Source organism: Equus caballus, chromosome 10, assembly GCF_041296265.1.
Source record: "Equus caballus isolate H_3958 breed thoroughbred chromosome 10, TB-T2T, whole genome shotgun sequence".
Lineage (NCBI taxonomy): Eukaryota > Metazoa > Chordata > Mammalia > Perissodactyla > Equidae > Equus > Equus caballus.
In genome coordinates this window covers 7059448-7072632 of record NC_091693.1, presented here as the reverse complement: position 1 = coordinate 7072632, position 13185 = coordinate 7059448, and the positions used below count along the sequence as shown (strand labels likewise).

The window sequence follows — 13185 nt, the reverse complement described above, 5'->3', positions numbered from 1 at the left end:
CTGTCATCTGGTCTCTGGGGGCATTGGTGCAGGGGAGTGGCTGGTGCCTGGCTGAGGAGTCAGGTTCAGATGAATGTGCCTGGGTGGGACGCGTAGCAGACACTGTGGGTGCCACCCTGTCGACACCTGGTGTTCTGACGGCTGAGGCCAGCGAGGGAATCTTTGTTTGTGGCTCTGCCCTGGGTATGAGTGTGCAAACCTTGAATGCCAGGGAGTTCCTGCCACTTCCCCCTCCCGCAGCCCCCTACCAGGGACTGACAAGATGGTGTATAAACACCCTGGGTCCCTCACCTCTCCGTGGGAGAACTCGCAAGTGCGTGGTCTGCACTGGCTCTCAAAGTTCCCCTGCAGAATTAAGCTCCACTTCCCCACAGTGGTTCTCGCTTGATAACATACCCTTTCTTGTCTGCTTTCCCTTTTCTGTGTCACTTCCTACCCACCTGACCAAAGTTCTCCACCCCTTCCAATAGTCTTGTCCTCACATCCTTGCCTCAGCATCTGCTTCTGGAGAAACTGAAAGGCAGACAGAAGACCTCCACAATGCCCCCTTCTCATACCTGCCCCACAGCCTCTGCTCTGGCCTCCATCCCAATCTTGCCACCTCAGACAGCCCTTGACCCACTGTAGCCCCCCACTGCTCAGAGCCTCATGGACAACAAACCAAGCACACTTCAGGGTGTGTGCTGGTGCCTCTGCCCCAAAATGTAAGGCTTAAAACAGTCACCACTTATTTGTTCATGATTCTGTGATCTGGACTGGGCTCAGCTGGGCAGTTCTGCTATCTTCTTCGGTCGCTCATGTGTCTGCAGTCAGCTGGAGGCCCGATCAGGCAGGACGGCTGCACTCACGTGTCTGATACCTCAGCCGAGACGGCCGGAACTGCTGGAAGTGGGCTGAGCATCTCTCTCCATGTGGGTTCTGCAGGAGGGTGGGTGCATCCCTTCACAGCTGGCTCCCGGAGGGAGTGTTCCAAGAGAATGAGGCCCTGCTTGCATCGTGCTTGCTGACCTCCCGTTGGTCAAAATCAGTCACGTGGCCAAGCCCAGACTTGGTGGGGAAGGGAGCACTACCCAAGGGCATGAATTTTGGGAGGTGGAGTTGTTAGGGGCCACCAGTGTAAGTCTCCTGCATCAGCTGCCCTGTGCCGGCATGCGTGAGCTCTTCTGTGTACTCACATAGAGGCAGCTGGCCCGTGAAGAATTCATGGAAATACACTGTAAATGTCACCTCTTCTAAGAGCTTAATTGAAATTCATCTTACAGTCAATTATGTGGCATAGTTTAATTTCTGCCTTGTTTTCCTTTTGGTACATAAAATAATACTATTTCTTATCATTAATGGCATCTTAGATTCTGCTGAGATCTAAGATGTATATCCCAATATGTATCCATACACACACATGCCACTGACATTGATAAAATGTCTCCAAGAAACTTCGTGTTATTAAAAGAATTAACATTATTTTCAGTGGGAAAACAAGAATGGCTTAGGGGTACAAGGACATCAAATGAGCAATAGTAAAATTATTTTTCCTGCTGGAATTTCAATAATAACAATGTTTTTAAATTAATCACTCTAAGTATTGCCATTAAAAGGTAAACATTAAAGAATCACGCACTGAGCACATGGAGCAAAATGGCCTTTCATTTCCCATCCCACCTGCTTGGAGCTCTTCACCCACTGTTAGCATGTTCATCAACCTTGGCTGTGCAAACCCAAACGCAGCTTTTCCCCTGCTGGTGATGCTGGTCATAGATTTCTGCTAGGGTCATTGGCGTACACCTGAAGATATAACCAGGATCAGATGCTACTGCACACTGGGTGCTCTAATGAAGCTGTGGCATTGCCTCCAATTTGCATCGTGTAGGCATCTTCCTCCTAATACCTCCAGGCCTGTATTTAATATACATGACCTGTATTTACATGTACACATTTTGAAGAGCCACTGTGAGCTCATAGGTCCTTCGGGAGGATTAGAAATAGGTGCTCCCTCCTAAGTCATTCGTCCCAAAATTGCCTGCTGTGCTGACAAAGGAACATGGCACACTACTGCCATCTGCTGGGAAATTGTGGTAAAAGTGCAAATCTATAATGTCTAGGAAGTGAACCATATCACTTGGAATTTTGCAGTGCACAACCTGAACACCATATGGAACAGCCACGAATTATTAGGCAGCAGGTTAGCAAAATGGCCAATTGTATGGGTGCTGGAGCCAGGTTTCCTGGGTTGAATTCCTAGCTCCGACCCTTCCTAGATGGTGACCTTGAGAACATGATGTAACTTCTCTTTGCCTCCATTTCCCAATCTATAAATTAGGATAGTCGTAGTGCCCACTTCACGGAGGAGAAGTAACGATTAAGTGTGCCAATGTATGTAAAGCCCTCGGAGCAGTGCTGGGCACAGAGCGAGCGCCATATGGGTGTTTGCTGCCATACCATTTTAACATTTATCCCACAATTACCTGTGAAGTAACAGGCACAGTTCTAACGTCTCTATTAACCTATAAATATTATCTATATTTATCATATAGATAAAATATAGATATATAATATATAGATAGATATATAATATAGCTATTATAAAATAATATATAATATAGATATTATAAAATAATATCTATAAATATTAACCGTTTTCATCCTCACAACAACCCTCACGGGACAGGTAACAGCTCACGCAGAGTAATAACTCCAACATGTTACAAAATGGGACACGTGAGGGTATAAATTCCAATAGGCACTTGCAAACACCACGTAACCCTCTCTGGAACATGTGACTGAAATTTCCTCGCCCCAGAGGAATTCCTATTGCCTCCCCAAGAAGGGATGAAGACTTGCGAATGAGAAGAGCGGTTCAAGATTACCAGTGTCTCATCGGGCTCTCAGCTTGGGGGGGATGCTGTGTGTGATTGTGTGTGAGGGCAAGAAGAAGGCCGGGGAAACTCGCCAGCGCCCAGCCTCATCGCAGTCCACCCTGGGACCCAGCAGATAGAGGCCTAGAAGTCGAGGCCCGTTCAGCACCACGGAAAGCTCCTGGCTGGGCGTGAGAGGCTGTCCAAGGTCTCCGGGCCACGCCCCCTCCCACAGGCCCCGCCCAGACTTAAAGATCCCTCCTCCGGTTTAAGGAGGTGGAGGAGGGCCCGGCAAGGATGCACACTAGCGCTGAGAGCTATGATTACACACCGATTTCCCCGACAGAGACGCAGGATGGCTTGGTGGGGAAGAGGACTTTATTGGGATGTTAGTGGGGGACACGTGGGAGGGTGAATTTCAGGGAACAACAGACACTGGGACCAAGCTAGTGGTCACCTTAAGGAACAATAAATTAACGTACAAAATAAATTAAGGTGAAGAGGTCCCAAGCAGGGAGGCAGCTGGGAATACCTGGGGACTTCTTAGGGATGGAATTTGGAATTGGAAAGGAAAAATAATTTCCAGCCCCCTCACAAGGGGAAATGAACTTTTTCAAGACCCCTCCCCCAGGCTGGGAGTTGGGGTTCTGGGGCTCCAGGAAGAGGGAAGGTCTGGGCTCAGCCGAAGGGGTGAAGGGGGCTGGTTCAGGGTCGTTCCTCCAGGAAGCGGTAGGTGGGGTTCTCGTAGCCGTGACGCTGCAGTTCACGCAGCTGCTGCTCCTCCAGGGTCAGCATGGGGTCCACCTGCAAAGGGACAGCGGAGGGATAGTGGGGCATGGGGACCTGACCACAGATCTCACAGCCACTCCAAGCCCAGGATTTGGAACTCCACCCCACTCCACGTCTTTGTGTCTCTCACCTCCACCACTCCGTGGCTAATAGCCCCATAGGGCTTCTTTCTGCGCAACAGCAGCAGGGAGAGCACGATCAGGGAGCCCCCACCCGCTCCCATGATCAGCAGACCGGACACAGCCTCTCGGGACACGCCTGTCCCGGCTGGTGCCTGTGGGGAGAGGAGATGGGGCAGGGGTCACCTTAGAGGCTCACCAGGGCCCTAGGCGGCTTTGGGAGTCACAGCCTAGCCACTGACCTCTGACCTCTCCCCCTAGGTACCCAGAATATTCCTCCTCTTACCAGCTCATCTCTCTGAATCTCCGATGAGTGGAAAGGAAAACCCCTTGGAACAGACACATTCACCTGGGGGAGCAGGAGGTGTCAGTCTGGGCCCCAGCCTCCTCCTCCCCTGGGTCCCAAGAGGGCATCCCCCAGCCCTCTTCTTCCCAGGACCCTGAAGTCCATGTCCTCAGTCCCTTCTTCCCTCAGGCCAAGGAATCCAAACCCTTAGCACCCTCCTCCTTCAGGCCCAGGAGTCCAGCCCCTCTCCCGTCCTCCCTCAGGTGCCCGCAGGTCTGACTAACTTACCTTTCGCTCATACTGCTCCAGGGGAGACATATTCTCTTTCCCAGGGGATGCAGCATCTTGTTCTGTGGACCCTACCCCCCAAGTGCTATCTCATTCCAGAGAGTCCAGAGTGGTGCTACCCTCGCCTGAGGAAGGGGTTAGAGGGGGCACCAGACTCCACCCCAGGAGGTCTGAGATTCCCAACCTGTGGGCCCTTTTTCCATTCCGGGTTCAGGGACTCAATGGGATTTGGTGGCTGGGGTCTACTCTGTGAGATACTCACCTTTTGGAAGGGCCATGGGGGTGTCTGCTGGCAGCCGGGGGAGGCAAGGCAGGTGGAACAATGAAGAGAGGAGGGCATCATCGAAGAAAGGTGGAGAAACACCCTCCCAGGGGCCACAGAAGGAGGACCAAGGATCCTCAGAGGCCTCCCCAACCTTAGACACTCCTTCCCATCCTCTCCCACTCACTGTGGCGACTAAGACACCCCTGACTTTAGGGGATTAGATTGAGGTTGAGGGCCTGTCCCCTAAGTCTGGTGTTACCTATATTTGGGTTAACTCACCATCCTTGGAATCCAGAGGCTGCAGCTCACCCTTGTCCTCACTGCTCCCCGCCGGGGCAGGGGCTTCCAATTCATTGGGCCCCAGGTGTTCAGAGTGGAGGAGTTCCTCTGAGGGGAACATGCAGAAAGGTGGCTGAGGTCGTGAGCACAGGGACCTCACAAAACAAAACTGGGTGAGCAGATGGCACCTAACAGTTGAGTGACTGGGGGCAGCCCGAGTATGATCTGGGGAAGTGGGAGCTAGATGGAGGCAGCCCTGGCAGGGAGGATGGAGGCTGAAGTTTGAAGAGAATGGCCTCCTTAAAGAGTAGGGGAATTCGGGTTAGGTGTGGGACATCCAGTAGGAAGTCACAATAGATCTGGGAGCTGTGGGAGGTCACGCTTTCTGGTACTCATGCTCTTGTGTAGGCCCTCTCCTTGAATCTGGACTGGGTTTGTGACTTGCTTTAACCAATAGAATGTGGACCCAACCCTCAAGAAGACCTGGCAGCTTCCACTTTTGTGGGGATCCTGAACCACCATGTAGGAAGTCCAGCTACTCTGCTGGAGAGACCATGTGAAGGGGTTCCAGAGAAGAGAGACCCCAAGCCTACACGGAGAGGGAGAAAGGCTCTTTTGTGCCAGAGTCCCAGGCCCGAACTGATCGGCTAGCCAAATGTAGCTACGAGCTTGACCACTGGCAAGACCAGCAGGAGAAGCACCCAGCAGAACCCAGACCAGATGGCAGAATCACGAGCAAAGAAGTTGGTTGATTCAAGTCACTAAGTTCTGGGGTTTGTCACATAGGAATAGATAACTGAACTGGCGGGTGGGAGTGAATAGTTGGGGGTCAGGATCTGCTCTTAGAGATCTAGAATGGGAACCAGGGGTCACAGGCACTCACGGATCTGGGGCCGCAGCTCCTGAGCCAGCTGGGGGTTCTGGTCAAGAAGCCCCAGGCTCTGATTCATCCTTTCCTCGATTACTTGAAGGTGGGTCTGCACCTGTGGGGGAGGGAGTATGAAGTATGAAGGGGCAGTATAGGCTAGAGGTGGGGAAACTGAGGCAGGGTGAAGGAGGCAGGTCAATAGCGTCCAAGGACAAGTAGCACATATAATGGACAGGTGGCAGGGCACAAGGGCCAGGAACTGGGCCACCAGAGGAAGGAAACTGGAGGAGGAGAAGCAGAATATAAAAAGAAGAAAAAGACGTATAGAAGACAGGAAGTAAGAGGCTTGAGAAAGGAGGTAAAGTAGAAGGAAAAGGAGCAGTCGCTAGGAAAAGCAGGGCACAGGAGACAAAATAAGTACAGGACACAAGGAACATGGCGTAGAAGAAAGGAAGCGGAGGTAAGTGGGTAGGAGGGGCAGAAAGTAGGGTCTGAAGAATAGAAAGTGAAGTTTGAGGGGGGTCCAGAAAAGGAAGTGGGATTGGAGGGTCATATAGAAATAATGTGGTTCAAGGGTAAGACTTGGAGTTCAAGAACATAGAATGGATTATTCACGGACAGGAAGAGGACGTCCAAGGGACAGGAATTAGGATCTGAAGGCACAGAACAGGGGTTCCAGGGAAAATAAGCAGGGTTAGGGAGAAAGGAGAGCTGAGGGACAGGAACAGTGTTCCAGGCACAGGAGGGGGACTCTGGGGGAGGAAGTAGGGATCCATGGGACAGGAAGTGGCGTCAAGGGACAGGAAGTAGGAATCCAAGGGACAAAAAGGGGTCTACGGTGTGGGGAGGGCAGTGTTCTAAGTTGGGAAGTGGGGGTCCAAGGGACTGGAAAGGGTCCCAAGGGACAGAACGGGGGACTCCAGGAATAGGAAGGAGGTCCGAGGGACAGAAAGGGGGTCTGAGGGCCAAGAGAGGAGTCTGAGGGATAGCAGGGCATTTGGGAGCTGGAAGAATTTGAGCACCTGGAAGCGCATCTGCTGGGCCTTCTCGGGATCCACGGCGGCCACGTGCTGGTAGTGCCGCAGTGTGTGCCTTTGCTCCTTCTGCTCCGCCCGCAGGTAGCGCCGCAGGGCCAGCAGGACGCGCTCTGGCTGTGGGAGGGATGAAGGCTGCTTTCACCCATCCCAGCCCTTTTCACCCTCTGCCCTCTGCCCCCACAGCCCCCACACCTGAGGCAGATCCCCCTGCAGTGCCGCCAGGAAACCTTCCAAGGCAGCCCGGCGCTGGTCGTTGATAAGGGCGATGACCCGGGTGGCGTGGGTCTCCACCAGGCGCTGTCGCTCACCAGACACCTGCTCCTCCAGGGTCTGCAGAATGGACTGGAAGTGCTGGCAACGGGGTGGGCACAAGGTCAGGAGAGACGAAGATGGGTGAAAGCCGGGGTCAAAGGCAGTCTGGAAAGGCAGGCTACAGGGCCAAGTGGTGGTGGGGGAGCAGTGGGCCTAGGTCTGGGCAGAGTCAACCTGGAGGTGGGACTATCACAGGACACTGACCGGAAGGGGTGGGGCTACAGGCCAGGTAGGGTGGGGACAGCACCGGACTTACTGGGAGCCAAGCTGATGGCGTAAAGTGTATTGGGTGGGAACAATCTAGGAACAGAGCTGGCCTGTGTCAAGGTGAAAGAGACCAAGTATTGTAGGAAAGGTAGTGCTGTAGGCCTGGGCAGGGCCAACTGGAGCCAGGCTGTTCCCCAGCGAGTCTGAGAAGGGTGGGAGCAAGGGTCAGGGATTGGGGTCAACCTGAGCGGGGCCACAGTGGGTACGGCTGCACCGAGGTGAGGTTGAGAGGGGGGGACCGAGTCAGGAGGCTGGGCCTGCTGGGGAGGGACTGAGTGAAAGTGAGAGTAGAGGGGCAGGACCAGAGTCAGGGAGCGGGGCCTAACAGGGATGTGACCGCATCAAAGAGAGGCTGAGAGGGACCTGGCTGGGTCTACAGGGGGCCCAGCTTGAGACAACTTCACAGCCAGCCCTCAGAGTAAGGATCAAGTTAAGACAGGGCAAAACATGGCCAATCGGAGGAGGGAAAGAGCAACGTCCAGTCAGACGGAAGCCAAGAGGGGTGGAGCCAGATGTAGGGAGGTGGGGCCAGGAGAGGCCTATATAAGTAGGAAGGAGTGGAAATGGATGAGGCGGGACAAGGTCTGAGTCAGGCTGAGCCCAGGTGTGCCCCAGCTCCTCGACAGGCATGAGTTGGACCCGCTGGAGGTTGTCCTACCTCGTTCAGGGCCTGTCTGTCGGCTTTAGGCAGGTTCTTGGACTGGTTGTCCGCCATGGCCCATTCACGCATCACCTGGGGGTAAGGGGGGCTTCAGTGTCCTAGAATCCACCTTGATCCACTCACTGAGTCTCTGAATCCCTCTTCAAGACTTTGGAGGCTCCAGATCCCTTTAGTCCCACAGGCTCTTGGGTTCCCAAGAGGGAAGACTCAGGAGGAATTTAAAGTGGAAGAATACTGTGGACCAGAGTTCCCATAGCATTTGGTAGCATCTCAGTGGGATTCTACATGGGTCAAGGTCGTCTTAGGGGTGGTGGTGAGGGCTAGGTGTTGATGGGGGCCTGGCAAGCCCTTGGAGGTTGTCTCAATGTATCTCTGAGGAGTTTCCTGGTATTTAGGGAGCTCCATGTGGTAGGGGATCCTAGGGCCCCCGGTAGCATCACCTCATTAATCTGGCGCATCCTACGCTCCTCCAGGTCCATTTTAGCCCGCAGGAAGCCCTCATGCTCGCTGATCTCTCCAGGCATGCCAAAGTACACGTCCACACCGTCTGTGGGCCTTGGGGTGGGAGTCACTGCGAGCCCGGGAATCGGAGTCAGACTGAAGCTCATCTCCAGGTCACTTTTCCTACCTTGAGAACTACATTTCCTAGAGCACACTGGAGACCATCATGGGTCCATTTTAGCCATAGCTGCTATCTGACATCATGGGAGATGTAGTTGTGGACTGGGCCTGTTCTTACAAATCTTAGGAATCCATTACACCATCCTCTAAGCTTTCCCAAAATAATCCTCAAGACCTACCAAACGGTTCCTCCACTTTCAGGTACCCCCAAGCCACTCTCACTCTTTGCATTCTTCACAGGCCAGCCCTTCCACCTCTACATTATCCAAAGCTATTCCCATCCCTTCCATTCCCCCCATTTGGGCCTCAGCCCCACAGACCCCTCCCAAAGATGCCCCTCCACCAAGGCTCCCTCAAATCATTCTCTCTCCAGGGTGGAGGGGCCTCGGGATTCAGAGACTGCCCCACCTTTGCTGACCCCTGCAGGGGTATGGGAGCTTGAGGGTGGGGCTTTTTCTTCCTCTTCCTCTTCAGCCCGTGGGGGCTCCACGAAGTAGTCATCTACCGGCTGTAGAAAGGATTCCTCCTCTTCCTCGTCCTCAACCCCCTCTACTCTGCTCCCCGGGGGCCAGGACCGGGTGGAGGGGTCACTAGGGAGCAGGGAAAGACCCGATGCAGTAAGAACCTGGGCCCAGGCCCCCAGGCTTCCATCTCCTGCCTCGGGAGCCTTGGGATGGGTGGGCATGGAGGATTCCCTCCCACTCACCCAACTGCTGTCCCGGACGGGTTGGGGGTCACCGGAGGGGGGCAGCACACATACTCCACACCTCGGAACCGATCCGTGCCACAGGGCAAAAGCATACCCGAGCCATGCAGGATGAGGCCCTGGGAACTGCAGGCCTGTGGGAAGAGTGGGCCCAGTTGCCAGGATTGTGACGTAGGAGAGGGTGGAGGGGGGCCTGGATGCCTGGGTCTTGGGGGCTGATGGGGTTGGGAGCCTAGATTCCTGGTTCTGTCTCTGTGGGAAGAGGCGGTTGGAGGCCCAGACTCTTGGGTTCTGGAGGAGCAGGGTGTTAGGGGACCTGACTTTCGGGTTCTGGGGAGTGCAGATGGATGGGCCAGGGTCCTCACCTCCTGTGCCTCCTGGTGTCTCCGGGTTGAACTCTCACACTGATCCATGCGCTCCTGGTGCAAGAACCGGCAGCCTTCGGGCACCAGCAGGGCCTCGCTCACAAATTCACCGGCTGGGGAATGGGGGACACCAGAGTGAGAGACCCTCCCACAGCCACTGGCCCCACCCTCCTCGGAATCTAGATAGTTTTATCCTCGGAGGCTTCTCTGCCCCAGTCCAGACCCAGGCATCCGGCTCCCTAATGTGGACCCAAGACTGGGGCCCAGAAACCTGACCCTTGGAGACCCCCGACCTCCATTCCCCTCCCCTAGCCTGTGACTCACGCAGGCAGTGGAAAGGCACAACCTGGTGGTGGGGGTGGGCACAGCGGCCACCCCGGGCACCCCCACACCAGCGCTCCATGGGAATGGCCTGTGTCGCCTGTTCCACACGTGCAATCTGCAGCTCCGGGTACATCTGCGGGGACCGGTTGGGGGCGATCAACCCATTGCCAGCCGCGCCTCTCCACTGGCCATGTCCCTTTTCAAAGCTCAGAAGGACCTCTCCGCCCCAGGTCCTGCTTCTCCACAGAATCTGTCTTAGATATCTAAGCGCCTGCCTGCCTATTGGCCACGCCCCCTAGTAGCTCTCTCTTAAAAGCCCCGCTAACCTTAGGCCCCGCCCCTTTGCCTGTCCAGTTTTGTTACAAAGGTCCCTCCTCTAAGCACACCTCTCTTTTTGTCACCTCTGCTCCCTTCCCCAATCAGGATCATCTCCCCATAGGTTCCGCCCTCCCTTAAGCCTCGCCTCTTTCTCAGTCTGGCTTCTCAGTAACCGTCCCTTCTCTGTGTACTAGACTTGCCTTTCTATAGCCACGCCTCCTCGCTATCCACTCTCATTGGACTCCACCCCTTTCCCTATCTTGCTGGTCCGTAGGTTTTTTTGTCTTAGCCCTGCCTTTCCTTTAGCCACGCCCACTTAACCCTACTCTTTAAGGACCCTACCACTAGACTCCGTCTCTTCACCGGATGGATATATTCTTCAGCTGGTCTTTGCACAGTTCTCCACCTTTCCTGACCTGGTTTCTCAAAAACAAGTCCTGCCCTATCCTCACCTCGCCTCTTTGTTGGCCACGCCTCCTAGCTTCCCCTCTCTTCTTAGATCCCTCAGCCCGTTGAACCACGTCTTTTGCATATCTAGCTTTTTATGGGCGGCCCCACCCCATCTTGGACCCGCTTTGCCGCCGACCACGCCCCTCCCAGTAGGTCCAGCCCACCTGTCTGCAGTACTCCAGCACGCGTTGTGGGTCCCGGAGACAGCGTCGCGAGCGCTGTGGGTCTGGTTCCCAGCGGCCGGTGCGCAGGTCCCGGTGAAGGGTTAGGCGCCCGCATAGTCCAGCCACCTGGGCCGACCCCGGGGCCTGGGGTGAAGGCGGAGGGGGTCAGTGAGGGCTCAGGGGACGCTGGCACGTGGGTTACCCGGTCCTTTGCTCCCTAGGACTCAGATGTTCAGACCCCCAGCAGCAGCCTCCTCCACCAAGCACTGCACACTCGGCTCCGTAGAGGGACCGTTCCCCGGGAAACAGCTCCCACAGGGCGGGGGCGCCCCAGCTCTCCTGTTGCTATGGCGACCCGGGTCCCCCTGGATTCTCGCGGCCTGGTTGCCATGGAGACAGGCTCCGCCCCCACCCCGACGCAGCCGCGCTGGAGCCCGAAGGGGTTAATCCCGAATCGCGGGGGAGGCGGCCAGAACCCAGGCGTTCTGGCCCCTCCTCCCTCCATCCCCAGCTCAGGCTCCCATTCTCGGGTGCAAAGACGACAAGGCCGGGCTTCAGGGCCCTGCAGGCCTGGACACCAGTCCTTGAGGGCTGGAGAGCTACATCCTGGGTCAGGGGGCAGTGGCTGGAGGCCTCGACTCCTGGGTTCTGGGAGGCTGTGGGGGCCCTCAGTGGGTGCAGAGAATGCAAGGTGTCCGGATTCTTGGATCCAGGTGCCTTCCTGCCTGATGGGTCCTATGTTCAGGCGGGAAGGGGTTGGGCTGAGTCACGTAGGTCGAGACGGTGGTCTGAGGGGGCTGGACTTCTGGGACCAGGGGCTCTGGAAAAGCCAGTCCCTTTGCTGAGGACGGGAGGGGGCTGAGATGACAGATGATGGGGGAGCTGGGGCCTGGGTTCGTGAATGCCTAGTGCCGTTAGGGGCGCCTTGGGGCCAGCCACCTGGCTGCAAAGACTGCGGTTTCTGCCCTGGATATGTCCGCGTCGGGGTCCAGAGGCCCGGTCCCGCCCCTTCCCCCATCCCCCAGGACCCGGCCGGGGCTCACCTCGGCCGCGCCGGGGCTCCCACCGGCCAGGCTCCCGACGGCGAGCTGCGCGCGCAGAAGCAGCAGCGATAGTGGCAGCAACAGCGGCAGCGGCGGCGGACCCCGGCGGCGGCCCAGACCGCGCGTGGCGGGGCTCGCGGGCCCCATGTCCCGGCCCTCGCGCCCTCACGTCCCTGCACTCCCGCCCGGCCCAGCCCGGCCCCAGCGGTGACAGGAGCTCCCGGCTCCACCGCCGCCGCCTCCTCCTCCCGCCGCCCCCGGGCTGCGCCGGCGCCGCCAGCCCCGCCCCGCGCCGGCCCCGCCTTCCCGGCCAGGACAATAGAGTGGCAGCTCTGCGCAGAGTGGAGCGCTGTGGGACCTGGGGGGAGCCTGCGCCAGGTCCCCGCCCCGAGATGCCAGGCGGCCCGGCCCAAGTCCAGGGCCCAGCCAGCCAGGAGTCCAGGCCATGGGCCCCACCGTGGTGGATTTTGAGTCCTCCCTCCGGACCCTCACCCCCAGCTTTCTTCTCCCTTGGACCCAGACACTCACAAATCACCTTCCTCCTCTTCCAGGCACGCCAGCATTGGAGACGGCACTCCTCCCCCCACCTGCCCACCCCCCCCCGCCCCCATTCCTCCTCAGGAATTCAGGCCTCCCAAATTTCTCTAATCAGGAACACATCAATTGAGACCCAGTCCCTTTCTCCCTCAGATCCAGAAGTCTGGGCCCCAGGCATCTTCTCTCTCGGGACCAGAGACCTCCCTAAGACCCGGGAGCCCAGGCCTTCTGCTCTGCTTCCCAGAGGTCCCAGGTGTCTGGACCTTTAATTCCTAGCTCAAGGATCCACTCACCAAAGCCCCCAGGCCCTTTCTTTAAGGATGACCAGAGTCAGGTACCCAGCACCTCAGGGCAAGGGCCAGGACCCCTATCCTTGCTCTAAGGACCAGGACGTTTGTATTTTCCCATCCCTGGCCTCTTCCTCCCCGCCTCCCCTTCAGGGCTCACTGCCTTGTCTCCTCAAATGATAGTATTGAATTCTGTCTTACCCAAGCCAACCGGGGCAGCCCCGTCAGGTGTGTGAATCTTTGTGTAGCTGTGGAATAAAAGAGCCTGGAGTGCTAAATGGGTAGCAAGGAGCTGGGAGGAGTTCACAGATTTGCTCCGCTAGCCACTTCAGAGCCTAGGGTGTAGG

The 13185-nt window shown here is 56.5% G+C and overlaps 1 protein-coding gene across 4 annotated transcripts; it reads right to left on the bottom strand.

Annotated features, from left to right (window-relative positions):
- Nucleotides 1–3212: 3212 nt before the first annotated feature.
- APLP1 (amyloid beta precursor like protein 1) lies at nt 3213–12268 on the bottom strand. Of its 4 annotated transcripts, none has more exons than XM_023649597.2 (17): nt 12015–12268; nt 10972–11115; nt 10040–10172; nt 9716–9828; nt 9351–9484; nt 9053–9234; nt 8464–8594; nt 8021–8095; nt 6976–7134; nt 6769–6897; nt 5762–5861; nt 4879–4986; nt 4597–4620; nt 4335–4405; nt 4047–4109; nt 3772–3915; nt 3213–3656 (listed from the first exon to the last, which is right to left on the bottom strand). In XM_023649597.2, the coding sequence occupies exons 1-17, from the start codon at nt 12159–12161 to the stop codon at nt 3558–3560; spliced, it is 1956 nt and encodes a 651-aa protein (XP_023505365.1). In that variant the 5' UTR covers nt 12162–12268; the 3' UTR covers nt 3213–3557. The 4 variants fall into 4 exon arrangements, with proteins under 4 accessions (XP_023505365.1, XP_023505362.1, XP_023505363.1 ...); XM_023649594.2 differs by having other exon boundaries at nt 4597–4623; nt 8464–8678; nt 12015–12265; XM_023649595.2 differs by having other exon boundaries at nt 8464–8678; nt 12015–12265.
- Nucleotides 12269–13185: the final 917 nt, after the last annotated feature.

Excerpts from the sequence above, each read along its gene's own strand:
- APLP1 (XM_023649594.2), bottom strand. The coding sequence starts at position 12,161 with ATGGGGCCCGCGAGCCCCGCCACGCGCGGTCTGGGCCGCCGCCGGGGT. Across the intron at positions 9,485-9,715 it reads GACACCAGGAGGCACAGGAG|GCCTGCAGTTCCCAGGGCCT; the intron begins GTGAGGACCCTG and ends CTCTTCCCACAG. Across the intron at positions 8,096-8,463 it reads GGATGCGCCAGATTAATGAG|GTGATGCGTGAATGGGCCAT; the intron begins GTGATGCTACCG and ends CCTTACCCCCAG.